We start from the raw sequence: 27,479 nt of genomic DNA, 5'->3' as shown, positions 1-27,479 counted from the left end.
AAGATGACCCATAAATTAGCGAAATTGCTCAAGGGATTGAGAATCGAGGCTGTTTGTTCATGTTTGTTGCCCCATACCATATGTTTTTGTAAACAAACTCTGACATAACTCGACTAAAATGTCGCCCTGTCAAATCGATAAAAATCCACCTTCTAAATACATACACCTTGATCAATTCCATGAAGCAAAATTGCAGAAATGCGGATTTCTTTCTTTCTGGGCCATCAAAAGGGCTTTTGAGCCTACCTTCTATCTACAAACCCTGAACTCTTCACCGACTTGACAGCAGTGACAGTGTGTCGTTTCGACAAATTCTCGCGTTCGCAAAAAGAAGCGAAAGGTAAAAGCAAAAATAGTGCACGGTATTGTTGTGTTGTTGCCCTAAATTGTGTGAAATTAGTATCTGTGGGCTTCCACACATTGCGCTAAATATCGATAACCCTGGAGGATGGTAGTTGTTTTCCTCTAGTCGGAGGGAAATAGCTGTTCTTTGAGCCCCTACCATCATGAGGGCCGTGATCGTGTTTTCCCCCTGATCGTGGCGCTTTGCTGGATAAGAAAGTGGTGCTGTAGTGTGTGGTGAATGGTTGGAATTCCTCGTTGTGAAACGTCTGCATTTAACAGAACGCGATAGTTGCTGTGCAAAATTATCCTCGAGCCGAGTTGTAGGATGAAGTAGCCGTAGCAGCATCAGCAACAACGAACACGGACCTGTCGCCAGCCACGGGACGAGGTTCATCGACCTGTTTTTACAGGTGAAAAAGAGGGGCAGGAAACAGGGTCGGACGTGTGTGCCTCTGTGTGTGTGTGCAGTGATCGATGTGTGGCTGTGTGTATGCATTGTTGCCATACCCACCCTCATTACACGGTCTTACTTGCGATCGCGGTGTGGGCAAAAGAGTGCACACTACTCAAATGGAACGTGTACTTGCTGGATTGTGTGTGTGAGCGAGGACGAGGTTCCTTTCGAAATACGACCAAACAAAGTGCGTGTATCGAAGCAAGCCCGAAATGTAAATATGCGCTTGAAAACAAATCTTCCATTCTCGCCGTTGATTTCATAAAACGTGTGTTGAATCATACGCTGTATTTGGAGCGTTGTGTTTCTTCCACTGTGACAAGTGCGTAACACACAAATACAAGCGTCGCATGCGAATTGTTTTCGTTTTACTTTTAATTTTTACGTACGCGTGTGTTGTTTTCTTCTCAAAATTCGTCTGCGCTGTGGTGGTAGTGGCATGGTACATGCGATGCGATCTCGCTCTCCCGGTTGGCATTGTTGTCGTCATCGTCACTAGCAGAAGCGCCTTTGTTGTTTAGGAATTTAGAACAGCGAGCGATGACGATACACGCATCGCAGTAGCCTCATTCTTCCTGTGTGTCCACTGCGATTCAATTCAGAATCATTCTGTGCGTGTACGTTAGCCTCGAAATTTTCACCACAAGAAAGGGTGATAAAGGAGGTAAACGGGATTAAACGAATAACAAAAATAACAAAAAACGACTGATGTGTTCCCTCACCGTGGGCAAATAATCACTGTAAACGAGAGAGAGAGAGAGGGTGTGTAAAATATAACTTGACTGCGTGTCGAATGCGCGTGTATTCGCCGCTGTTGGCTGTCTGCCTACAACGATTGTGTGTTGTTCCAGCGAAAGAAAACGAATCATTTAAAAGAAACAAAAATCTAGTGCTGTGTTTGTGTGTGCAGTAAAGAGGAGAAGAAAAAAGGAATGAAATTATTTCACCCCGAGATTTGCGGGAAGCTTTTTTCGTGCTCTTGCGTGTTATTTAGATACGTACGTATGTACGCGCGCGTGTGTGTAACCAAGCACCCAATGATGCAGTCTGACCTCGATGGCAAATAGTCACATCGAGAGGGTGGGAAAAGGAACGCAAAACCAAGAGCGAAACGCAAGAGTGTGGTGGGTGCCTGTGGGTGGGTGGCTGAGCGAAAAAACGAACCGATTTGGGTCCACCGGTTTTCAGTGTTTGTATGTGTATTGTATGTGTGTATGTGTCATGTTGTTACTTGTGTGATAATCTCCTATTGCGCTTTTACTAGGCTAGCCTAGTATTTGTGTGAGTCGGTGTGACAGTGTGTGCCCACTTTAGAAAAAAGGCGTTTGAAGAACATCGGTTTTCCTTCGCCTACTACACTGAGGTTGGTGCTGTTGGTCCCCTGCTGCATTGTTGATCTGCGGTTGCTTTGTTCGAACGCAAACTTACTTTTCTTGAACGGACACCGACGAAGCAATAGAAAATGCCATGAACATCCACTGCGAAGAGATCTGATTGTTTACGCTGCCTTGAAATTCTCATCATTCACCGGTATTTTCCCAGGCACCAGAACTTACCCCATTTCTCCGGTACACCGATAACCCCAAGGTTGGTTGCAGCAGACACAACCATCAAGGCCGCAGGAAACGTGTATCTGCGCACAAGTGAACACAGACACATAAAATCTTAACCGGAAGACGGAAGCGGTGCGGTTGTTGGTGGTTCTTCGAGTCTGTCTGGGTAGTTCCGGCAGCGGTACAGCATCACGATAAGTTCTGAATTATTTGCACACGACATCATGGACACCGGTGACAGAGGTAAGTGGAAAATTATACCGGACAAAGGGCGAATGTGGGACAAACTGTTAGTGAAGAGGGTATTTGAAGGATTTTATAAGTGTCCTTGGAACGAGTTTTATCCTTTGGTCGGCGAGAAGATACCGCAACAGAGTGTCCTGGGTAATCGAATGTTGTTTTGTAATTTTTCCATGAGCATTTGGTATTTCTGTTCTGTTTAAGGTGTTTTCGATCAAAATTGGCTTTAAAAAATATTCCATTTTGATATCAGACTGTTAAATGCTTGTTGGTAATACGACGGAACAGCTACCAAATACTATTTATACCGCCCCCAGAACCGTGGCAGGACTGCCTATTCAGCTGCCAATAAATCAAGCTCAAGAAATCCCGAGATTCTTTCGAGAGAGATCCGCTCGAAGTTGTTGTGTCATTGACGAAGAAAGTGTGGGGATTGAGGAATAAGTTATGTGTAAAAATCCAATCAAGCGTCATTCTTCGAGTTGGCTTAATTATGCGCTTTTCTTTGTAGCTAAACTTCATCATTGAGCAGAAACACTCTTGAGAAGCAGCTACTTTCTCCATAAAGTCCATAATGTTCAGATGCTAAATGTGCTTTATGGAGTGTTTTGAGAAGCTTTGATGCATAATTTTTTCTTTCGTAAGACGTCTAATGTTGCCACATAATTTTACATCAAAGACTGTAATGTTGGACATTAATGTACGAGATAGCATTTAACTATAAACAGTTCAACAGAAATAGAGAGATTGAAATAATGTCCTTAAAATGCGGTCAGGCCGTTTTATAGAATTAAAAATGATGTCCTAGTTACAGAACCTGTGAATGTCGAGCGTTAGAATATGAAGGTGCTTCAAGAGCGTTCAGTTATTGGAATTAAAATTTGTTTCTCATAGTTTCGTTAGTGTGCAATCTAATGATTTAAAATATTTTGAGATTGAGGACGAGCTTTTTCTTAATTCAAAATGTAAACGTTTTAGCCCTTATTTTGCTACTTGCAAAAAATATAAAATGCATTTCTGCGTCTTACTATAACTGATGTTACCGCTAAATACTTTACCAACTCTTCCTTCATCCTTCTTTCTCTATTCATGCACCTCCTTTTGGGGCAATATCTGTGTACAGATTACCAATCTGTTACTAGCAATCGTTTGTTGTAGCAAAACTGAAAAAAACTTGTCTGCCGCAGAAGAAGCAGATCATATGATGAATTCCCTCATGATTTAATTGAAAGAAACACCAAACGGGTTTGGCAAGTCTAGCGACAGATGTACAGGCATCTAGTTCCGCTCCAATAAAACACGCACAGTTGCCCTTCTGTTTCGTTGTCCTATATGTTGGCAAAATATTTGTTGCGTTCCCTTATCGAACCGCACACGCTAGACGTTAGACGTAGAACCGGTAACGCAACGCAAAGATAAGCCCTTTTATGTTACCTCCTTGGCCTAATTTCGTCCACCTTGTCCCAGTCGCCATTTGGTGTGTGCGTAGAGTCGCTTTATGTTTGAACATTAATTATCACATCATTAGCTGTACATTTCTCTTCCGGCGATGGAATCAGCGATCCCGGATGCCCTTGTCATCCTGCTGAGATGGCTTAGCTTTCTTCGCGCCTCAACAAAGGACGCGCACCATTTCTTCGGTAGCTTTTTTTATCCTCACCACTGGTATGGTAGCAGGTACTGATGATGACGATGCTGTTGATGTTTCTTTCCCTTCATCAGGGAACAGGGTGTTATTATTTGCGCTTTGTTTCCTGCAGTATAGCACCGCGCGCCGCACACATAGGTGGTGGCCTCATTTCCGCAAGCGATGATTCCTGGTGAAGCAAGAAAAAAAAACACAGAAACGTATCCTTGACCGACTTGCCACGGTGAAGCATGGCGTGGGATGTGTTTTGCGAGCAGAAAATCTAACGAAGAAAGAGAATCATCATCAGTGGCAGCAGCACTACTTACTACTGGCTGGATATGTGTGCATGTGGTGCATATCGAATCGATAGTAAGTGCACCCATCCTTTTGCCAATGCATCACCGACTGTGCAAGATGCAAGATGCGTTGTTGGTCTTACTTACAGATGTCGCTCTCTCCACGGAGCTGTGATACGGGGGGATTTACATTAAAAATGTGTGTTAAAAAAAATGAAAATTGAGAAAAAGAGAGCGAGCGGCGGCAAGCACAGGAAAGTTGATGGGACAGAACGACAAGGCAGCGATGAGTGCAATAATGCTTGGCTCTGCTGCAAGTTGATCATCTGGTTGTCCTTCGCTGCTGTGTGGTTTGCTGCAGTTGCAATACGTTCGTGTTTTGTGGTTTTAAAGTGGGGGACACATTCGCCGTGCGACACAGAAGCTGAAGTTGAAGTTGAAGGCTGCATGGACTGGGAAAGATGCAACAGTTTCCACCGTAGCGATAGAAAACCAAGAGGGAGAGGTTAAGTAACAGTCTGGGGAAGTAGTAATTAACTTAAATATTCGTAGCGTTTAACACTTTTCACTGCTAAAAAAATCTTTGATATTTTTTATTTATGTTATATTTGATATTTTATTATTTTACAATAAAAAAGCTGAGACGGCAGAGGCTTCGGTATTGACACGATTTGATTGGGTATTGAGTCTCATCCAGCAGAACTGACTATCTAGGCTACGGGTAAGCTTAGTCGAGGAAGCTAGAAATGCGAGGCCAATAACGATGGAGGTTGCAGAGCCAAAAAGAAGACATTGGTGCCTTCGATGTCACAAATCCATTATGCATTCAAAGTGTGCTGTTGTTTTATTTGCTTGCTTTCAATATAGCGCTTTTATATAAACTTGTTCTAAATGTATTCTATTTGGTGCTTAGTTTCCGAATAATTTTCTGTCATTTTTGACTTTCTTGACTATGCTTTGTCAAGCATCAAATCTTATCTTGGCCATCAAATTATAAAAACAAACATCAAATGTTGCTAGCACCGATTATTTTCCATGTTTTTGGCGTATTTATCTCAGCATTCAAGTAAATCTTGCACAGAAAAGCCGTGCTAAATATTAACACAATGAATAACAGTTCCAACAGACAGACAGATGGCTGAGCACACTTGTCTTATGTGTGGCAAAACAACGATCAAAATATTACCGAATAGTCTGTCCTAGCATTGGAGAGACGATCTGTATGAGATTCGATACTTGTTCCTTCCGTGTCAAGATCGACTCCAGTTCCACCGGACGCTGGTTGTTTCGTGTAAATTACGAAAGAAAACTGAACTTTCTGTTGCCTTGAGAAATGTCAAGCAAAAATTTTAACTAAACTTATCCACTTCTGTATCGTTCATTGTTGGTGCAACGTTTAAGAAAAACCCAAAACCATCTAACGAAATTTGGCAAATATTTAAGCACACAAAATACGAGCGCACACAAACCGGTAGTGCTTGACCTTGAACACTGAAAGAGTCGAAAAGGAAAAGTAGTGACGAAAAGGAGGAGCAACCAAAGAAAAACGTCGGACGAATGAAAGAACGACGCGCCGGCTTGTTGTAGGCCTGTTGTTTCTGTCGTTTCGCATAAATTTGCACTTAATCGTTGGGGATGGTTCTTCGCCTAACTTTTGTTTGCCTCAGCCTTTTAGTAGTCGTGTGGGTTTATCTTGTATCTCTTATTTTTCGCAATTTGCACACGTTACTAAACTAGTTTTGGGACAAACATAGACGATTTTCATTTCAAAACTGGTTTATGCTTTCGAATGTGCTTTAATGAATAAAAAAAAAACACAAACACACAGGCAAATGAAATACATAAAATTGGGTCCGTATGACGTAATTTAGCTGATAATGTGTGACTTAAGTCATTGCCCAAACCATGCTTCGAGTAAAGTATTCACAAATCATGCCTGTTTTTAATTAAACGCATAACCACTTTCAATGCAACTCGGTCTTTTCGCATGGCTAGAACGAAGCAACTTTTTGGGCCATCTGTGGTCATACACCTTGACGATGGGGCAACATTCTTTAATGTGGTTAGCATAATTTTCTTACCTAAATCAACTTTAGAAATTCACCAGTCTTACTCTGTCCTTTTCTCCATACGGTGTAGCATTTACTGTCGCAACATAAATCATGTTGCGCTGGTCATGTACGGAAAAAACGGGAGCAAAAAGGTAGTAGAGGAGTACAGGAGGAAGAGCTCGAGACAGAGGTAACATTTTAAGGATGCATAGATATTGCCACACTTCTATTCCACTAACCTTCATCCGGGCAGGAAAACGAAAACGCGATTGCTTATGTAGCATCAGAGTTCGACCGTCCTTCGCTTTTGATCTACATTTGCACTGTTATTATTTCACCGTCAAACATTATCATCCTTCTGCACGAAAACAAGTCATCGCATGGCGTTGTGTTATTACTATTATTACGACCACCCTAGTAATGCTGGCCGCCCCCAGTACATAATGTACTCGATGAGAAATCTTCAGAGTGTTAGAATTAATGCCCTCGCTTGTCCTGTGATTGATGGGCACCTAGTGCAGCTGACGATCATATAACGCACATATGTATATAATATTTTTACACCTTAATGTGGTACGGCACCAGTCGCATCCCTTGTAGCGGCCACTGCTCTCTATCCCTCTGTTGCAAGCAATATACACTCCGCTACGAAGAAATGGTTTGTGTGAGTTTAATTTCCACCACCTTAACGGGCATTTGTTGAACATTTTCCTTTGTCGAGATGAGTGTGAAGGAAAGGAAAGGGCTTATGGGAGGGTTGGCTTGTTCCCAGGACTACCTCACTAAGTCGTTGTCCTTTTGGGGCACAACTATGACGAAAACGGTTCGCAAATACAGTTTTGCTTTAGAGTTTGGATGTATTTTGTTCATTTTTTGACTGCCACACGACATTGCCTGTTTAGAATCTTTTTTCAAAATGGTTTGCTCTCGTTCAAACACACCAAAATCAGCTACACTTCATATGGTTTATGTACGGCACTCGGTAGTCATTTCTAAATGGTACGTGTTTCGTATATACTAGCACCATCAGACTCTGCGGTGGTATCCTTAGCAATGGTGGCGCTTGGTGGAGCCGAAACACATAAAACAATCCTTGCGCCATGCAACGTCAACAACGCCCCAAGTTCAAGGAACCGATGGGAAAGGTCGTTTCCATCGAGATACTTTGCGCGCGGCACACCCAAACCCAAAAACGGTACAAACAAGTGGCGAAGAAAGCTAAAAAGAAGAAGCCAATATAAGGAGGAGAAGCAGGAAAAAAAAGTTCAGCAACGGGTTTGGGCTTTCCAGCGTTCATTGTACGAACGCGGATCGCACCAGATCCTGTTACACACCGATAAGGAACTGTGTTTTGTTTTTATTATATACCTCCATCCTTCGAGAGGACGCTACTGTGTGTACGTTGTAAAAATTAGAATACCGTTTTATTATTTATTCATCATCGCACGAAATACAAATACGAGCAGAAGCATATCCTGAGATTGGTTTGGCGGTGCAGATTCTTTCGGGGAGCAGGACGCGCACTAGAAAAGCGAACTCGTCTGGGGAAGATGTGGGTTTTCCTTTTGCACCGTACAAAATCGCCCCACAGAATCGTCCTTGGTTTTACATGGAAAGAAGGTGCATTGGAAGGGAGCGGCACTACACAGGCGACCGTTTTCCCCGGGAAAATCTCAACGTTGAGCTAGGTCATGACACTCTGCTGTGCCAAGCGCTGCTCACTCGATCGATTCACATTGGCTCACACAGTTGTATTTCTCACCTCGCTCGAATTCTCACTACACGACGGTGAATAGTTCGCAAAAGTAGATTTTTTTCCTTATTATGCCTAACTTGTTTGTTTATGGCACACGTTGTGGATATTTGCCATTTAATGGAAATATTTGGGAATTGGTAGTTAAATTTATTTATTATTTAACCAGCGGCTGCGGTCTGGATATCAAATATTATCCGGGATATTTGCTGATAAGAATAGGCCCCTGAAAGGCTTTTTTGGAAGAATTTGATCGAATGTTTAATGTATCTTGTGTTTAAATTTCATATGGATCAAATCCCATCCGTTCACCCGGAATAAGGTGAAATTAAAAAAAACGCATCCGTCCACTCGCAGGACTGGCTATACACATAAGGGTAAAATCAAGTCACGGAATGTGTCATTTTAATGTTAGATATTGCTACATCCAAGAGTTGTAATAAAAGTTTTGCTATGCTCCTACGCAAGCCTTTGGTTTAAATTCTTCGTATAACGTAAGAAAACATCATTTTTAGCTTTCGTCCCTCTAGGTGAGCCTACTTTCCTAAAAATCGCTATTGCATCCTCTCAATGGCGCTTCACGTTCACTACCATTTGTTCATGTTTTACTGTTTATTTTGTTTACTATTGTTGTGTACCTTTCGCTCTGAATGGGGTGAGCATAAAACTACCCCAATCGAACTCGAAGCTGCTCACTCAATACAACCCCAAACTCATTCCGCATTTTCACGCTCTCACTGCTGACTTTACCGACGGGATTGAGTTAGAGAGAGAGAGAGATCCAGAGCTGAAACAGACTGTGCCAATGGGAGAGACCGAGAGAGTCGTATTGTACGGCGCAGGGTTGTCGAACATGCGGCGTTTCGCGTTCGAAGTGGAGTCTTCTGGAGTGAAGCAAAATCCATTCATTCCATTCCGTGGTCGTGGAGCGCCCGCTCTGTTCGTTGCGTGTTGGCTCCGCTCGAAGGACAACCGTTTCTGTACGCGAGTGCATCCGTCCGAGTTGCACTTTTCGAGCGCGTGTTTCCTTCAAAGTGCGGCTCGCGTTGTGAAGGTTTTCAACCGAATAGTGTGATAACACTAGTGTCTCTGGCTCGGATATTGATATCGGAACACGTACTATTGTGACCAAACATCGCCGGTGAATAATTGTGCGTGAACAAGTGGACAGTGCTGGTTTTTGCTAGCGTTGCATATCGATAAGGCTTATCGTAAGACCGTGGTGCTTATGAATATCTATTTAAAGTGGAAAAGGATGTACCAACTGCTGGATTTTTTTTTCGCAAGACGCGTTAGTAACGCCAGTGCATCCTACGTGTTTTCTCGTATTTTCGACATAATGGTGAATAATTAGGCACGTTGACACGATTTGCGTAAAGTGGTGGTTAACGATTGTGCACTTGAAAGTGAAAAAATGCCATCGTTCTGTAAACATGCGTTCTTACGATGCCTCTGCTGCAGTGATCACACAGCAGTGCTAACTTTTATTCTCGGAATTTGTATTTTATACTCTTCATGTTCAGAGTAACGACTGTGCGAAATAGAATATTTCATCCTTTCACTATAGCCCAGACAAAAGTGATGTTTAATGCGTTAGCTCATCTTGCATGCTTGTACCTGTACTAAAGATATATGGTGTACCAAGCCCCAGTGTGTCTTATATCTTTTTAATGTATATAAAAAGTATGCAATGGAAATTCCCAAAAGCTTATCACAACTCATTAAATTGTTCTTCGCCGGAATCGAGACGTCCAATTAGCTATTTCACTCTCTTCTTTTGCTAATAAGTGCTCCCTGTGGTGGAACTGCTGCTCGTAGGTCTCACTCATCTGGAACGTAGAATACGCGAAATTTATTGCTGATTTTAGCATCAAACCCAAAACCTCCGGCGCACGTTAAAGTGAATGTCTTGGCTCACTCGACCAAGAAATGCCGTGCGCTATCCGGCTAGGTGCACGAGTGTCCCGGGTACATTCTTGAATGATGGGACCCCGTGGATGAACCAGATCCGTCACCGTTTCCTGTCGCTCGCTTGTGTTCGAGTTTGCCGGCGTGCCTGACACGCAGACGAAACCCATATTGAGTGACATTCACCGGAATGCGGTCGAAATTTGATCATACGCCAGCGATCGAATCGTACGACGATTGACGAAGGGATGGAAGGGTGGAATTATGCTGCTCGGAAGGGGGCGTGTGTGCGAAAGTGAGTGAGAAAGTTATTATTGGGTGTGCGAACCATACGCGTTTGGTTTCGAATAGTGTGCAACAGTCAGCATAAATACTATCCATTTCCCGATATTTGGTGTGTTGTGCGCCGATTCGTCCAAAAGACGCCGCGAATGCTTGAAGGACGGGCACGGTGCACGGGAACAAAGGCAACCGGGGCACCGGTAACATTATTGTCAATGCTTTTGGACCCGTGCGTACGCCACGGAAACAAAAAAAAACACTGACACACGCACACTTCAACCCGCCCGTTTGGCATGTCCGCCCATCATCCCCTGTATTGTCATTTGCAGCAGTACATTTTCAAGGCTATACATGTGCACCCGTCGAACCTAACCGGCTGTTGCTCTGCTTTCTCCACTGGATCGGTGCGATCGTGTCGTTTCGTTTTTGCTCACACACACACGCACTGCGCGCCGGACAAGATTGCCACCAGTTTCCAAGCACGGGAGCAGCAGAAGCCCGCATTTGCACGGCTGGTTCCATTTGCATCGGATTAGAAAGTCAAATGATCGGTAGCTGAGACGGGTCTGTGGCAGTTGAGTTTCAACTACCGACTATGCTTCCTCGCACACGCGTTTTGTGCCGAAGGGTACCCGCCCGCTCCCTAAATGGGTGGTGATTAGGCATGAGTAATGATCGGGGAAAAAGGTATGAAGTTACAGAGTATCGAAAATTGTCAGTAAGTGATACAGCATTCCAGTGTAGACATTTTTAACGATAAATGTAAAATAATTCTTTAGAAGTTTATCGTCAAAGATCGAAAAAGGAATTTATTCGGCGATCCTGTTCCTATTGTTCTGACACGATTACGAGTAAAGAAGTTACATGTTCTTATGGGATGGGCAAGTGACCAACACACTATGTCTGACAACTCAAGTTCCGTAAGTACATCAAACACGAACGAAAGGGTAATCAGAACCGGTCGATCAACTTTCCTGGCTGATTTGTTGCTTAGCAGATCGACGATTTGTATTAAGCTCTGTATACCAGCAACTGACCAGTTTGCGAGAATACCGCTGGAAATCCTCGGAAAATCTGGGAAAAAGTTTGATCTACCCTGTAATGAGAAAGCTAGGCCTGTCGAGTAAGGCTGTTTCGTTCAGGTGCAAAGATGATACAAGTTTTAAATCCTGTAATATTCTTGAAAACCAATGTAACACTTGAGATAAGGTAAAATACTCCTTTTCATGCAATTATAAGGAAATCGTGTACATACCAGGCAAAACAGGCTTTCACATGCTTTCACTGGAATCGAAAAGTACAGGAAATAATCAACGTAGAGCGAAATAGTTAAGGATGAAGAGATGTGTAAAAATAACATAACCTGCGGTAAATAGATCTTATTTTTAAGGCATCATACAATGTTAATCAATCAATCTTGAGTGTGAATCTTCAATTGAAGTTTTTAATAAGTTTACGAAGAATGGAAGACACTTTAATTGCAAAAAGAAAGGTTGTATCTTAACTTTTTTGGTCTTACAACCTCGAATAGTTTTGATCTGCTAGTACTGGCTTCTTTGATTTTTAATTTAAGTTTTCCAGTAACTGGATTAAATCCTGCCTACAGAGGGTTAGCACCCCTTTATCTGGATTAGATACACAACTGTGAAGATGATCCTTTCTTGTAACCCTTACCAGTGAAGTAAATCTCTGTAGATCTGCATATTGCAAGTAGCACCAATGAAATAAAATCATCATAATGCTCGTAAGGTTTCAATTTAACAACACCTCAAACGCAGTTGCCACTTTCGCACAGTGCGTCCAAAGGTTGCCAAAGTCTGGGGGCCATTTGGGTGGAGATGAGTCCAACCATCAAGATAATATGAACCTCGAGGAATGCAACCGCCCTGGCTGTTGTTGGGATGCGACTGAATAAATGAATTGCTTGTTTTGCATCGTGACGGTGCTCCAGCGATCGTCGCGAAAACGTACAACAGACGCAGACGTGATCTTAGAGATCCGAAGGGTTGCCAGAAGTGACCGAGGCAGAGCTGATGAGGCGGGAGGCCATGGATGGTGCGAAAAGGTTGTAAAAAAATCGCTGCACACCGGCACGGTTTATACCATATAAAGTGTGTTCCAGCTTGCCGGAGTGATCGTGCTATGGTGGGGCCGTCACCAAAGATGACCTTGAAAGAGTGTGTGTGTGTGTGTGTGTGTGTGTATGTTTTTCTTTTTCGGTATTGTTACTGATCGTTTCGCCACGGGCCTGGAGAACTGGGTGGTTCAGTTACTGCGTGCGTGTGTGTACGTGCGCGAATTTTTATTCGTGTTTGTGGAATGAAATTTTGTTGAAAAGCAAAAAAGATGTGCGGCAAGGCAGCATGTTGTGTTGTTGTTCATTTCTTTCTCGTCTGGTACGCTTCCAGCAGCGGCTTTTGCGTTTTTTTTACCACTGCTTAATTTCGTGTTCTATTTTTTGTTGTTTATGCTACGGTTCGCCATGAAGTGGCAAATTCTTTCGGCAGAAACATCCGCAGAATGTTTGCCCTGTTCGCAGAGATTTGTTGGCGTCACAAAACTATCGACCGCGTGTAGCCAGGTGTTGGCTTTTTTAACCTCTGGAGACCTCTGGAGACTATCCTGCTGATGCATATCTGTATCGCGGTTTCAATTTATGGTTTAGTTCCACAACACTAGATGGGTTCAAGCCCCGTTTGCAAAGGAAGTATGCACATTTGAACGATGCTGTCAGAACCTATAGCCCAGCAACTGGATGACTGGATGGAAATTGTTAAATTTTTACTGACGTGTCACATTTTGAAGGTCGCATCTGGGCTCGTACTCGGACTGGTAAGGTAAAAAAATATTTGAAGAGAAAATGGTTTCTTGATTAATTGAAAGTTAGCTATTTCCCTTTTTTTCGCCTACCGGTATTGAACGTTACGATGCTAAACTGCTGTGCGATGGACCCTTAAACGAAACTATTAATTTTAACGCGATGCAAATAAAATGCAAAGCACATGCTGTCCCGCATAGTAAATGCACTTTTACTGCACACATTGCACTAGGTTCCGCTGTACGATCGCTAGCAGCACGGCTTGACAGAATCCGTTGATCGCCCATTGTCGACCTTCATGTGCCTCAGGCGGCTTACATAAAAAATCTTTCTCCAGTATGACATTTTTACGATCGCATCCAGTCGGTAGCAAATCGGTCAGAATGCCACAACTGGACAGCCGTAACAGCCGTAAAAGTGGAATGGAGATGTTTAAAGCACCGTCGTTCGGCTTAAGCATTCCTTCACCTAGCCATTTTAGCCACGAGGAAAGGGAAGCTGTTAAGAGTTGTGTTCGTAGCACAGGGGCTAATGGTTATTGCCCCAACTCGGTTCATTCTGAGTCAGATTGAGTTGCAGCATATTGTTATTTAGGGGGCTTCCAACTATAATAACTGCCTTTACAACGAATCCTTTCTTATGTTTCTTTTAAGTACAAATGATTTCCAATCCTCAACTATTTGAGTATAGGAAACGTTTCTAAACAGAGCAAAACAAAATCCCATAAACGTTAAATATGTACTGAGAGAAGCTTCTTCATTAAATTAAGAGTGTAGCTTGCAACACGTGCTCATTGCAAATGTATTCTCACGGGGACATTAATTTCAATTCCACGGTCTCCCCAAAGGATAAGATACGTTTTATGCTGGCTTTGGTGTGTTTGTTAGCCAATGGGTTGTATGGGATAGGTAACTTTAAGTGATGACTCTCCGTACAGTTAGGGCGTCCGATGCAGGATTGCAACGTGATTTCCTGAGAAAGAGATTGCAAAACGATGACCAATGGTATATTGCAAAAATGCTTGGCCGTGGAACACTGGAAGAGCTACACCATTTGCAGAATGTGTGAACACTGCATACATTCTAGACACAATCCTAATAGAAGCACGTAGCATTGCGTTTGTCTCCGAAAGAAATCTATTCAATTTGGCGTTAAAAGTGGTTTACTTGTTTGAGAGTGCAATTCAATTTCGCTGTGGCAAAAGGGAATTCTTCATCCAGCATCTTTTAATTCTATTTTCTTTACGCTGTTGAAATGATGATTGCTTATGTTAGACAATATTAGTTTAAATAAGAAGTTTATATGTTTTCTTGAGAAAGGCTATGCAGCTGAAAAAAAGTGATAGAATTGCTTTACTTTGTTTCAAAATACTATAAGTATATTTTACCCAAACCATTCCCGTAACTCAACAATTCGTTAAACGGCCCTCCTTTCCATTCTGATTAATCGCATTTAACACCGCTGGGTATAGCAATAGCAATTGAAAAATAACAATCAAATCTTCGCCAAACAACACGCGCCCGTCTGGAGGGGGAGATAAAACAGTGCTCTGACTGTTGCGCGCGATTGCAACTGCAACAAGCTGACGCGCATGTTGATGCGCAGCACTCTCTTTCTTTTGTCGTCGCCAACGTGTCATCAGTCCGTTCGGGCGCGGCGAATCGAACTAGGTCAAGGACTCCCGCCATTGCACGATTTCGCACCCTTGTCTGCGTTAGCTCCATTCCACCATACTTCGCCCGGAAAAGTGCAGGTTCGAGTCATTCTTCCCGTCATGTCTGGCGGGCATTCGAAACGTTACATTTCTCACTTCCTCGTTTAGATTGTCATTAGAGGAAGAGAAAGCATTGGGTATGGGGAGGGACAGACCGCCGAGCTACACACCTTATCTCACGTTCCCAGAAGCTCCGATGTTTGGAGCAGGATGAGAATGCACACGTATATGCATTTGAGCTCAGTTTTGCATACTGATAACGCTTATCTCGCTGAATGCAGAAAGAAAAACAAATGACCTAGTGGAGGAGCCGATGGAATGTGGTCTAGGATAGACGGAGGTGAATCGTTTTTTTTTTATCGTTCAGCGGTAACTTCTTAAAGCGCTTATTGGGGTTTCTGTTGCAACTTTATCGTTGAACACGGTAGCCTTATCTAGTCTTCCGGGTCGACTGTATGAAAAGTTTTTTATGTATTGGCTTGGTCATTTTTTGTCTGCGATGTCAATTGCGGAGTTTCTATAAATGTAAAGAATTGTCACCGTATCATTAATTCGGAAGGGTTGACTGTAAACAGTCAGAAATCTTCCTTGGATGCTCGTTATTGCAATAGCGTATTGTGCAATTTATCTCGAACATCAGTTTAAGCTAGATTGTTAATTGTTGGTGAGACATAAATTGATCAAATAGTGTTGGTTGGTAAAACATGGGTAAAATGCGTTTCGTGCACGCTATGTGTTGGAAAAATGTTAAACATGCTAAATTAATTATAGCTTAGCGTGTTCACTAAAACGACACTAACGGAGCAGGAACGATTGGATGCACCGATGGCAGCAAAGTAATGTGTTAACTGAAAAAAGTGAATTGTGAAGATAGGATGATCGCGTGTGTGTGTTCATTGTAGTAAAGATAGCATGTGGGCGAAAAATCGTTCGATTGCAAATCAAATCAGTGTGTTGACGGAGTTGTTACTGCTGCTTGGATGGTTTGAGTTATGTTGTTCCAAACGATTTGTTTAGCTGAATAAGAGAGAGAGAGAGAAAAAGAAACAGAAAAAAACTATGCTAAAGTAATCGAAAGTACACTATCATTATCTTCACCGTCAGTTTCGTTGTGCTCAAACGCAAAGCAGTGCGCTTCGTTGCACTACCTTATAGTTTGCTTATCGTATACATTGTTTAGATAAAAAAAATCGTTTTATGAAGCTATCATTCCACGGCCGGGAATGAAGAGATAGTGAGTGGTGGTGCGGAGTAATTATTCACCAACCGTCGTCTCACCGGGTGCCGCCATATGTGGCTGAAGAAAACGAAAGTGAATCCTTATACATTTCTCTACTTTTTATGCTTCCCTTACACCCATTGCTTTACTCACCTTTGTGTGTTTGTTACTGTAGAGCGAACCCTCAGATGTACCGTGAAATTGTAGATAAGACAGTGGTCTTGTTTGCTGTAAATTAAGCACATACACACACAAAAAAAAAACAAGTGATATACATTACCCCTCCAGTAAAACTATCGACAGTTGCCATCCGTCCTAAACGAAACACCGCTCGTAACGCTTCGGAACGCCGGCGACAGTTGGCTAGCCCGTGTCGATGTTTCGCTCCGCATAGTGTAACGTTGTGTCATAATGCTGAAGAAGGAGAAACCGATGCTGTCGGTGGCTGCAATCATTCAAGCGCAAGGCCGATGGGATCGGTCACTGGCCGGACTGACAGGTACTTAATGATATGAACGCGTCGTGTGAGGTGAAGCGACAGAACTGTGTTTAAAGATAATACATACATTTCAAACAGTTTTATATCTATTTCTGTATATAATGCTCCGTTGTTCCTGTTTATTTTGAATTTTATTTATTTTAAAACGTAGTCACCCTCATTATTAACTAAGAAAGGGATTGTTTCTCAGTCCTCCGAACCTTAACTCTTGCAAATAAAACTTGACAAGAATAATTATAGGGAAATCTGTGTTTTTTGGAAATTTGATGCGTGAAATAAATATTTGAGGGGAAGCAAGATCGAAAAGATGTGGAGGATATGTGTCCCAATGAGACGGTATCGGGCTTGCATTCTGTAATATCGAGTCACGAATCCCTTCCGGACCGCACGCCTCATATCAAACTAGGGATAACATCTATTAAAGAAAGGCAAAAATAGCGTACCAACGCTCTCGGGTTTGTTATGTTTAAAAAGAAGAAAATGTAGAAGAATAGCTTTCCTTTGACATTTTACTGCATCCTTTGTGCATCAGCGTTGCAATAAAACAAAGTTTTAATTCAATTTAAAAAGATCAATCCAAACTTCGAGCGAGCAAAAGAAAGACATCAATTTGAGACCATATCCTGCACTTAAATCATGACACCGTCTAGTGTAATAGTGTTCTAAAAATAGTGCCAGTTACGACTGCAAGTTCCTTATGTATGCAGTTTCCTGCACTACTGCAAGGATTGTGGTGGGGCAGGAGCGTCTCTATTATTTATTTCATGTTCAATATTTATTTTCCCAGCAATCGCAACCCCACTTCTAACATCCTTTGCACGAAAGATATCATTAAAAAAAAAACATCCCCGCACAATGTACATAGTTCGGACAAGCGATTACGTTTTCCAGCGTGCAAACATTCCTTGGCGTTCCCTTTTGTGCTGACGTAAGACGCCAAGACCATACACACAGCACCGCGAACTTTACCGAGGTCATTCGATATCCTTGGCGCTACCCTTTTCCCACTGGCACTCTTTTGCGAAGGATATGTCCGGTCTATCGCCGTCCTTGAAGGAGGGGACGGGCGTTTAGAAATAGCTTCAAGCATTATTGCAGCAACTGTTGCACCGTCTGCTCCACGGTGGTATAAGGTTAGCTTAGCTTACCTACAGCCGGTGCTCAATCCGCTTGAACCAATCGTCCCTTTACCAGCAGCAAGAATGGTACCCTTAGCGGGAACCACCAAGTATACTCTGGCGAGGTTTACTGCAGTAGAGTGAAAGCATGCGGCGCGTGGAAGGAGAAATGCTGGTTTGAACCTCGGGGAAGGATCAATGTGTAAAGCATTGACTAAGGTCATGAAGGTTGTTCATAATCGATAAATGACGGCACGCTTATGTACGGCACGGCTGCGCGCTATGTACATCTACATTCAGGACCAGATGGAAGGGATGTATCGTGGTTTTCTCGCTTTTCACCGATACATAATCCTGCTAATGGGGCACGATTACATGATGCGGTGGCAGAATCGTAGGAGTATTTCAAAAGTTTGCCCAAAGTATCAGCGGAACACAACGTATTTGTGTGTGTGTGTGTGTTTGCGCGTTTATATGGATTGAGATTACATAAAAACTTCCCTCTCGGTTTCATCATTGGGTGTTTGATTGTTCCCCCGCTGTGTTCAATGTTTTCACTCTATTGGTTTGTCCTATACTGTTATTTCTTTCTAGAAATCAAAGCTCATTTTCATTGCATTCTTCCAATGCGCATGAGCGTTGGGTCCGTTTTGGATACGAACAGAAGGAACTTTCCCACCCAGTGAAGCCGCTGTTGGCTGACAGGCAAGGAGTAGAAGCAAAAAAGATGCACCGTTAAACATCATGCACGCGCCAAAGGTGAAGGACATATTGTAGTACTGTAGTGACGCACGAAGGAAGCATGGAGTACACGTATTTTCATTTGCTTTCCATTATTCAAACATCAGCTTCTTTATCACAGCTGATTGTTGCCGCATAATCGGTTAGACACATAACGAATCCATGACAAAAAAAAACATGCAACTTGAGGTCCATAATGCAGCGCTTTAGCCAAGGAAAAAAAGGATATGAAATCGAAAGGAAAACATACCATGACCATGCTCAAGGTATTGTACCTTATCAATATCCATCGAAGCGCAGCCAAAACTGTACGCTGTCCGCCTACTTCTCCTTGTGCTCATCGCATCTTCTGCATTCTTCGGCGCCAAATGACGGATGTATGATGGGCGTTGCATTTTGCTGGAAGTGTGCTGGCGTTTGATGCGGTACCATGTTTGTTCACTTCGCTGACTACCGTTTCGATGGTGTTGTACGATTTCGCTTTTACTCTTTAGTCTGCATTTCCTTGCTGTATTTTCCTTTCACTTTCTTATTTACTTTCTTCTTCTTCTTCTTTGGCACTACAACCTCGAGAGGTCTCGGCCTGCCATTTCTGGCTTTCTGTGACTTAGTTTTACCCATAGTAAAGTAGTCAGCCTTACGTACGGGGAGGCGGTCTGGATGGGATTTGAACCACGGCCCTGCCGTGTGAAGACCGGCGCCGCAGTCACCTCGGCCACCGGACCGCCCCATTTACTTTAGTGTTTGTAAACTTTTAGGTCTAATTTCGAGGGTACGTGTTTAGCTCTAGTGCAATTTCGATTAGAATGTATCCAACATTTTGTTTCCTGCTGGAAGTTTTTTTTATTTTTAAGGAAAAAAAAGCACGACAATTTTTCAGATGCGACTAAGTAAGAATGCGTGTCTTTGACAGCGAATACGCAATAAAAATATGATGCATCTGCCTTGGCACCTGAAACACTGTTGCAGTTAGCCCAACCAAAGCAAAGCGTAATGGATGCCTCAAATGCACTTTGCAACTTTTACACGCATTATCTTCAACATAAACAGTGCCAAAGCAGAGCCGCAAAGGGCCAGCAGGTGGAGAGTTAATGGATCCATAGCTATCTTTTGTTCCTCGCTCCAACTTCTTCGACTTCCCTTTCCACCATCTAACACACAGCAAAGTACAGCACCACCGGCCTGAAGTATCTGGACAGTGGTGATAAAAATAATGAGCGTGTAATAAAACAAAAAACATAAAATAACGCGATAATAAATAAGTGCCTTTGTTGCTTTACTTCTGCCGCAAACATCCATCCACACAGCTGCACCAGATGAAAGTTGCTGTGCAGCAACATAATTATTTTTAGTTCCTTTTGGTGCGCATTTCCTAAGGCTTTGGTTTAAGCTGTACGGACTGCTGCAGCTGATGGGTAATAGAAATGGGTTCTTGCTTTATTTACTTTTGCAATTGCATTATTTACATCGTTTCCCATCGTCGTTCTTCCTTTCCTTGTGCTTGTCTACGGGTGTAGTTCGCAACGCAAAAAAGGATGTGTGAAGGGAGACAGGTTGCTGGTAGAAGGCACCAAACAAGCTACAAAAAGGATAATTTAGAAGTAAAGTGCATCCTGCTTTTAACGCACATAAAAAAAAAACATGCATCTGCAACCGGAAGCAATCCTGATTGCAAAAACTGATTGCTCTAATACACCGCCGAACATTGCTTTGCTTGTTGCTTCGTTCGTTAGATTGCATTGCATTACAAGTGTGCAGCTGGGAGATGCATTGCTCCATTGCTTACCATCCATTACTTTGGGCAGCTGGCCTGTGCATTATAAATACAATGCATCGATTATAATTTACGGCATGTTGCAATTGATGGCGATCAAAATATGTGTGCAGAATTTCAGCTGCTCTTAAATGAAATGAACACATGGCTTGATGCATATCGGGTTAGCTTTGGTGTGATTGTAAAGTGATTTTTTTTTCATAATAATTTACATGATCACACTTAGCTTTCTTTATCCATTGGCGAAATATTTATTTTAATTTAAAATAGAAATTACAAAACAAATACTACGAGCCGTTTTATGTAACAGAAACAGATTAGGAGAAAGAAATCGATCCTAATCAATTTATGTATCCATTAACAAACTTGTGTGTCCTATGTTGCATGGGACTTTTACTTTTAGCTGAATTGTAATGCAATGTTGCCGTAAGGTGAATTACTGAGCAAGACAAATAGAACTGTATTTACTCTGCATATCGTTCGCGTCGGTTCTTATTTCCCGAAGTTGTCGCCAATAGAGAAAACCACAATTGTGGAGGAAAAAAATGACCACCGTGGACAAAGATTGAGTACGAACGGAAATGGTCATGGGAGGGATATGGACGGACAGGCAAAGAGACGTCTAATGCATATTCATGACTACCTCTATGCGGTGCTAACTGTTCCGTTTAGTACTGTTGTGATGCATCCGATACGGGTAAAACCAGCCAACTGCTTAGTGGGTGGTGCTGGTAGTGGAAGTAGTAGTAGTAGTAAAAAACAAGCAAAAGACCTTGTCTCTGCAGCACCTAGAGGCTCCATTGCTGCATCCTTTCCTGTTGTTGCATTCGCTTCATTTTGCATATATCTGCATCTGTCTCGCTTCGCCCCATCCTGCCGGTCATTTCCCATTGTATACTTTTCGTTATTTCACTACTTTCCATCCCGATGCCACGTCTCGCACGAGTGTCGCTTAACGTGCATTTAAGCGAGCGCATCGGAATTCTCCCTTCACCTTGAGAGAGCGCAAATCGGCGACGATGTTGTATCTGGTGCATTATCGGTGTACTTACTTAACCGCAAGCAAACAAATTCCGCCGCAACGGTGGTAACCACCCTGCTCCCATGCGTTTTAGCCTTCTTGTCATTGTGGGGAGCATTTATTTTGCTTAATGCAAAGCACGTACCCCTCCTATCCATTGAGTGGAAGAGTGGAAGATATGTTTTAATCTGTTTATAATTTTTTTCGTCCCCTTTTGTGGTACATATTTACACTGGGAATCGGCGAGTTCTATTTAAAATGTATTGGATTATTTTGTAACGCGTATGTGCTTTGATTGATTTATTAAATGTCTCTCTGTTTGGATTGAAAAGTATATATATTTATGGTTCTGCGCGTTTAGCTCTGTTCCATGCAGCTGCAGCTATTATAATTATGCTAGTTAAGCTGGTTGAAAAATTCTATCATACTTATCTAAACCGTCTGCGACATTATATGGCAGGCCTGGATTTATACGACCGCTTAAAAAAACAGCGAGAGAAACTTCGAACTGTCTATAGAAGTTTTCGAAGCAAAAGATCCGAGTTTATCCTACTAGTGACTGACACCTTTCTAGTTGCTCTTGTGACGGTCAATCACAGTCAAAGGACAATACTGTCCATCAACATCCGACTAAGTTGTTTGTTTTTGAATCCTCCGGACGCCACCGGTATCATTTACAGTACGTTGTCCTAATTATACGATTTCTGATAGAAGTGTGATACGATGTGAAATGAATTCTAAGGTTTCCATCCCTACCTGTATATTCTCAACGCTGAATGCTTAAAGAGCAAACCAATTAGTATAGAAAACCGTCGAACCTCTGCGTGACTGCTTGTTTTGTGTAGCATCGGTATGCAACGATTCCGTGCAACATAAATCATCCCCTCGTCCGGGACCCGTTTTGCATATTCTGCTGGAATATGGGAATGATGTCATCAAATGCGCTTATATTTATTCGTGTCTTCGTCTCTCTTTTTCGCATTGCTCAGGTTTCGATGCGGCCCTGGTCGGTCACATGGGACCACTCTCACCGCCAGATCTGAAGCCCGACCTAAAGCCGGACATTTCACTGCTGAACGGAAGTGGCGGTGGTCCGTTCTCGCCCGGCAACAACTGCGGCCCTGGCAGCCCCGGCAGTGGCGGATTCAACTCCGTCGTCCTACAGCAACAGAATGCGCTTGTTGTCGGCGGTGGGCTCGGCAATGGAACGGGTGGTGGGCAACAGAATCTGCTGGTCGGCGGTGGAGGTTCACAGCAACAGCAAGGAAGCAACGGTGGTGGTGGCAGTGGACCCAACACACCCTCCAACATCACGCAGCAGTACCCGCCCAACCATCCACTCAGCGGCTCGAAACATCTCTGCTCGATCTGTGGTGATCGGGCCAGCGGCAAGCATTACGGTGTTTATAGGTAAGTTTATAGTTTTATGTTTATAGTTTATATGTTTATAGTTTATGTTTATAGGTAAGTGCATGCAGCTTGAAATATGGCTAAAATAGAATTAGTTGTATTTATTAGACAGGGCTTGTCTTGGTTAGTTTGAGTGCTTAAACTAGGGGGCTAAATTTGTTTGAAATTTATCTGACTATAAAGCAACTGACTACAACAAGCAGAGTACTACAAAATTAAGGATACAATTAAAACAAAAGATAATATTGTGCAGCTACCAGAGATAAATCTAAATAGATCGCTACAATCCCCACGTTTGCATCTTTCGTATAGATTTTGCCAAAGAAACGTGGCAACGAATATCATTTACTTCGAGCGGGTGGCAAAAGACGATAGAAGACCCAAGCTTAACGCGAAAATTATTCATCTGACCTCGACATTTGCTTCCTCTCGGGTAGTAGTAGCCGTTGGCAATACGCACGGACGGGATGGATGAAGGCTTGTATTCATGTTGTGTTAGTTGCATCCTCTCCTTTTCGCATCCACTGTTGCGGCCGTTGCCTTGCGCCGTTCGAATGCAGTTTTCCATTAGATAATTAATATGCCACCCGCGGAACCCGCGGTTCGATGACGACGATGCGACCACGGCGATGACGACGCCACTGACTTCGTGTGACATTTAAAGTAACGAGCGCACAGGGAGAAGTAGGTAAACGGGCTGACTATTCCTCTTCGGGTAGTTCCTCCCGTCCGTTGCTGGCATTCTTCTAATGCTATCCCATTAATATTTCCTATTTTGCATGTTGCACATGCAATACTGCATCAGACTACGCCGGAATATATCGGTTTCTAGAGAACCGCCGAGATAGGACAGGACGTTGAAGCTATTGGAAGTGGTTTCCGTAACTTTCCTAATAAACTGGGTTGAAAACCGACTGCTTTGGATGATGAATAATTCGTGAATGAAAGCCTGTGACCAATTAATAGTAGGGTAACTGCGATCTACGTCAAGCTATCTTTTTGATTTGTAGTTTGTGCAGCTGCTTGCGTTTGAAGTGTGTTTGAAATGTATTTTTAGCGGTGATCCAGTGTCAATGAATCGAAACGCCATGTCATTTTCCTAGAAATGTTTACCGTCTTTTTTTGTAATTTTAATATGTTTGGCATGCTGTTTTAAGATAAATTTGTCTAATAAAAATATAGATTCTCAAAATGCCGCCATTGTTAAACACACATTATAAATTAGCATTGAAGCATTAACTCAGTCACGTCTTTTATATACATTGAATATATAAGCGAAAGAACAGACTTGCAAAGCCTTAGCTTTAATCATTTAACACACAAGGTATTTTACATTCTTGTCATGCTTTCTTGTACTTTGAACATTCTAATGACGTTCTCTATACCTTTTGTCTGCTTTACTAGCTGTGAGGGATGCAAAGGATTCTTCAAACGAACGGTACGCAAGGACCTTTCGTACGCGTGCCGGGAGGACAAAAACTGTACGATAGACAAACGCCAAAGAAACCGCTGCCAGTACTGCCGGTACCAGAAATGTTTGGCTTGCGGTATGAAGCGGGAAGCAGTCCAGGAGGAAAGGCAGCGAAGCTCCAAATTTTCGATGAAGGTAGGACGCCATCTGCTTGCATGCTTCACGTCGCAGATACTTAAATGATGCAAAATTTCAATGTGCTGTCTTTCTTCCCTACAGACCGAAGAAATCAACTCGACCAGCTCGGTGCGGGATGTAGTGGTTGATCGGTTTCTCGAGGCTGAACAGCTGGGGGAACAGAAGAGTGGTGACAACGCCATACCGTACTTGCGAGTTGGGCAGACTTCTATGATTCCAACAGAGTACAAGGTACGAACCTTTAACCACTAACGCAGCGAGCGAGAATAATCGTTTAAATTTTTTACTATTTGCTTTTGTGTTTTATTGCAGGGTGCTGTGTCGCATTTATGTCAGATGGTAAACAAACAGATCTATCAGCTAATCGAGTTTGCTCGACGGCTGCCAAATTTTTCGAATCTTCCGCGCGAAGATCAGGTGACCTTGTTGCGCAGTGGTTGGAATGAAATGTTGATTGCTTCCGTTGCATGGCGAAGTATGGAGGTAAGTTAATGATTGTGGATGCATTGCATTGAGGAAAGCTTTCCTTACGAAAAAAATTGTGTATTTTGCAGTACATTGAAACAGAACGACCGCCCGATGGTAGGAACGATGGTCGCGTAACCATACGGCAGCCGCAGCTAATGTGTTTGGGACCGAACTTCACCCTGCACCGGAACAGTGCCCAGCAGGCCGGCGTTGACTCACTGTTCGATCGCATTTTGTGCGAGCTAGCGATCAAAATGAAAAGACTGGATGTGAATCGGGCTGAGCTGGGCATTCTTAAGGCTATCATACTGTTCAACTCCGGTACGCGGTTTACTTTTACACAAGCGCCTTCGATAAAACGTTCACTAATCTGTAGTTTGGTTTGGTTTTAGATATCCGGGGCCTGAAATGTCGGAAAGAGATCGACCAGATGCGGGAGAAAATTTACGCGTGTTTGGATGAGTACTGCAAAACGCAGCACCCGTCGGAAGACGGCCGGTTCGCTCAGCTGCTGTTGCGGTTGCCAGCCCTCCGTTCGATCAGCCTCAAGTGTATCGACCATCTGAACTTCCTGCGGCTGCTCGGTGACAAGCAGCTCGATAACTTCATCATCGAGATGCTTGATACACCGTTGTAGGCGGAACTGTCTCCCGATCTCAGCTCCCCGGACGCGGATGAGATCGCCCGAGCGGTGGCGGGGAATAGCGACGCCCGAGAACCAGATTCCGTTCTCCTGCTGTCGACCCTGCTGCAGATGCTGCTGAGGGAGACGGGACTGTTTCTGCTGCTACTAACGCTGGCATTTCTCAAAGTGTTACTTTCTCGTTCTTAAAATCTCACGCTTTAGCGAAATTGCAGCTGAAGCAGGTATCGGGACGTTATGAATTAGTTTCATAATTGCTTGTCTGCTTAGCAGGCAGCATACTTTTCTTACGTTTTTATGTCAGTAAATTCGACGAGCACATCCGTTCCGTTTGTAAAGATTGCGCTGCTGGAGAGCGCCTACCTGTAAACTTTTTCAAATTCTGTTAAGTATGCCGTGCAGTAGCGTCCAAACGGTGGGTGTGCATTGAATGAAGGAAAAGCGTGTGAACAAAGAATCAAAAAAGAATGACAAACGCTGGAATATAAATTTGTAAAAAGAGTAATACGTTTAAAACATATTGTCCCCATTGTGGTAGATGGTAGTTGCACCTAAATTGTATAAGTGATTCGATGAGATGTAAGTAAAAACGCTGAAGCACATATTACATTTTTTCAAACGAATGTGAACAGGAAACACAAACAGCTAAACAAACACTACAAAATGATATGGTGCAAATAGTTTTTATCACACTCAAAACTTAATCCCTTTTACAAATTAAGTCTACATAGCTATAAAGTGATAGGGGGGGAGGAAAAATGTGTGAGAGAACCGTTAAGCATAGTTATGTTACGTTTTTTTTTTGTTTGTTTTGACCTGAATGCGAACACACGTCGATTTGGCCCCTGTCGTGTTATTGAACAAAGGTAATCTAAATAAAAGGAGTGAAATAATGATTTGCTTCATTTCTGCTATCGTACGACACAGAAAGATCACCGATCGCGGAAGTATTTTGAACAGAGGATAGGTGCTAACCGTTGTTTCCATTGTTCAAATACGCGTGTTAAAAATGCTTGCAAACTCGCTCTCGCTTCCATCCAGCATTTCCTTACACTCGTTTCCTATTACACAACCTAGTGGTTTTCTCACTAGATCTCATGACACGCGGAAAGAAGTTAAATATACAATACTTTAATGCGTTGCAAAACAGTGCATTTCTATTCGCTTGATCGATTAACAGGTTATGATTTTTTTATTTTATGTCCTTCAATTTTACAAGCAAGGAATGTGTCAAGCAATGCGTAAATTTTGTTTTACTCACTTTCAAAAATCCTTATTTATCATCTACCAATGGACTTAAAGAATGAGACTAGCTTTAGTGTCTGGCGTTCGTTCATGAAGCAGAATTGCGAGCATGTAGTGGCTCTTTGCGCATCTATAGAAGTATTAGTGAGCGTCCCTCCTTTCCAAATTAATGAACAAAAGGATGTTTTTTGCTCACACAGTTGGAATGCAACATACATATTGCTGATACAAAATTAAATACAAACCGTTTATGAGTGAAAGTGTAGAAAAACAAAATCAAAACCCCTCACCAAAATACAATGAAAATTGTGGAATTTTTGGAATATGGCACAAGCTAAATGTGAACAAGAGATTTGCTATTTATGACCGAGTAACCCCGTGTATGAAGAGCAACTGTTGTAATATTTCTTCCCTCAGGCAAGGAAATCTGTTCCCAACTGTTACTGTTCCCTTTCATCAAATGCGCACATTTCGACGCCAACACCTACAACTACATACCTGCAAATCGCTATAGGAGCTTAAATAATTGTCTCTAGTGGTGTAAGAAGTAGTGTTGTTTTTCTTTAGACCTTCTTTAGAAACCATGTGCAAATGCAAGTATCGTTCTTTAAATTGATCGCCCCCTTAAAGAAAGAGCGCTTGAAGGACCAGATAAAAAGAAAGATATAAAGAGAGAGAGAGAGAGAGA

The 27,479-nt window shown here is 42.7% G+C and overlaps 1 protein-coding gene across 4 annotated transcripts; it reads left to right on the top strand.

Annotated features, from left to right (window-relative positions):
• Positions 1 to 226: 226 nt before the first annotated feature.
• LOC118504336 (protein ultraspiracle) lies at positions 227 to 27,479 on the top strand. 4 transcript variants are annotated; one of them, XM_036038695.1, is made up of 8 exons: positions 227 to 340; positions 2,342 to 2,595; positions 22,406 to 22,826; positions 24,231 to 24,432; positions 24,517 to 24,666; positions 24,748 to 24,918; positions 24,990 to 25,224; positions 25,296 to 27,479. In XM_036038695.1, the coding sequence occupies exons 2-8, from the start codon at positions 2,577 to 2,579 to the stop codon at positions 25,538 to 25,540; spliced, it is 1,443 nt and encodes a 480-aa protein (XP_035894588.1). In that variant the 5' UTR covers positions 227 to 340; positions 2,342 to 2,576; the 3' UTR covers positions 25,541 to 27,479. The 4 variants fall into 4 exon arrangements, with proteins under 4 accessions (XP_035894588.1, XP_035894589.1, XP_035894586.1 ...); XM_036038696.1 differs by having other exon boundaries at positions 307 to 362; XM_036038693.1 differs by lacking the exons at positions 227 to 340; positions 2,342 to 2,595 and adding exons at positions 9,232 to 9,473; positions 16,439 to 16,762.

The sequence above is a fragment of the Anopheles stephensi genome, chromosome 2, assembly GCF_013141755.1.
Source record: "Anopheles stephensi strain Indian chromosome 2, UCI_ANSTEP_V1.0, whole genome shotgun sequence".
Lineage (NCBI taxonomy): Eukaryota > Metazoa > Arthropoda > Insecta > Diptera > Culicidae > Anopheles > Anopheles stephensi.
The sequence above is the reverse complement of the archived record's forward strand: the minus strand, read 5'-3'. Positions and strand labels throughout refer to the sequence as shown.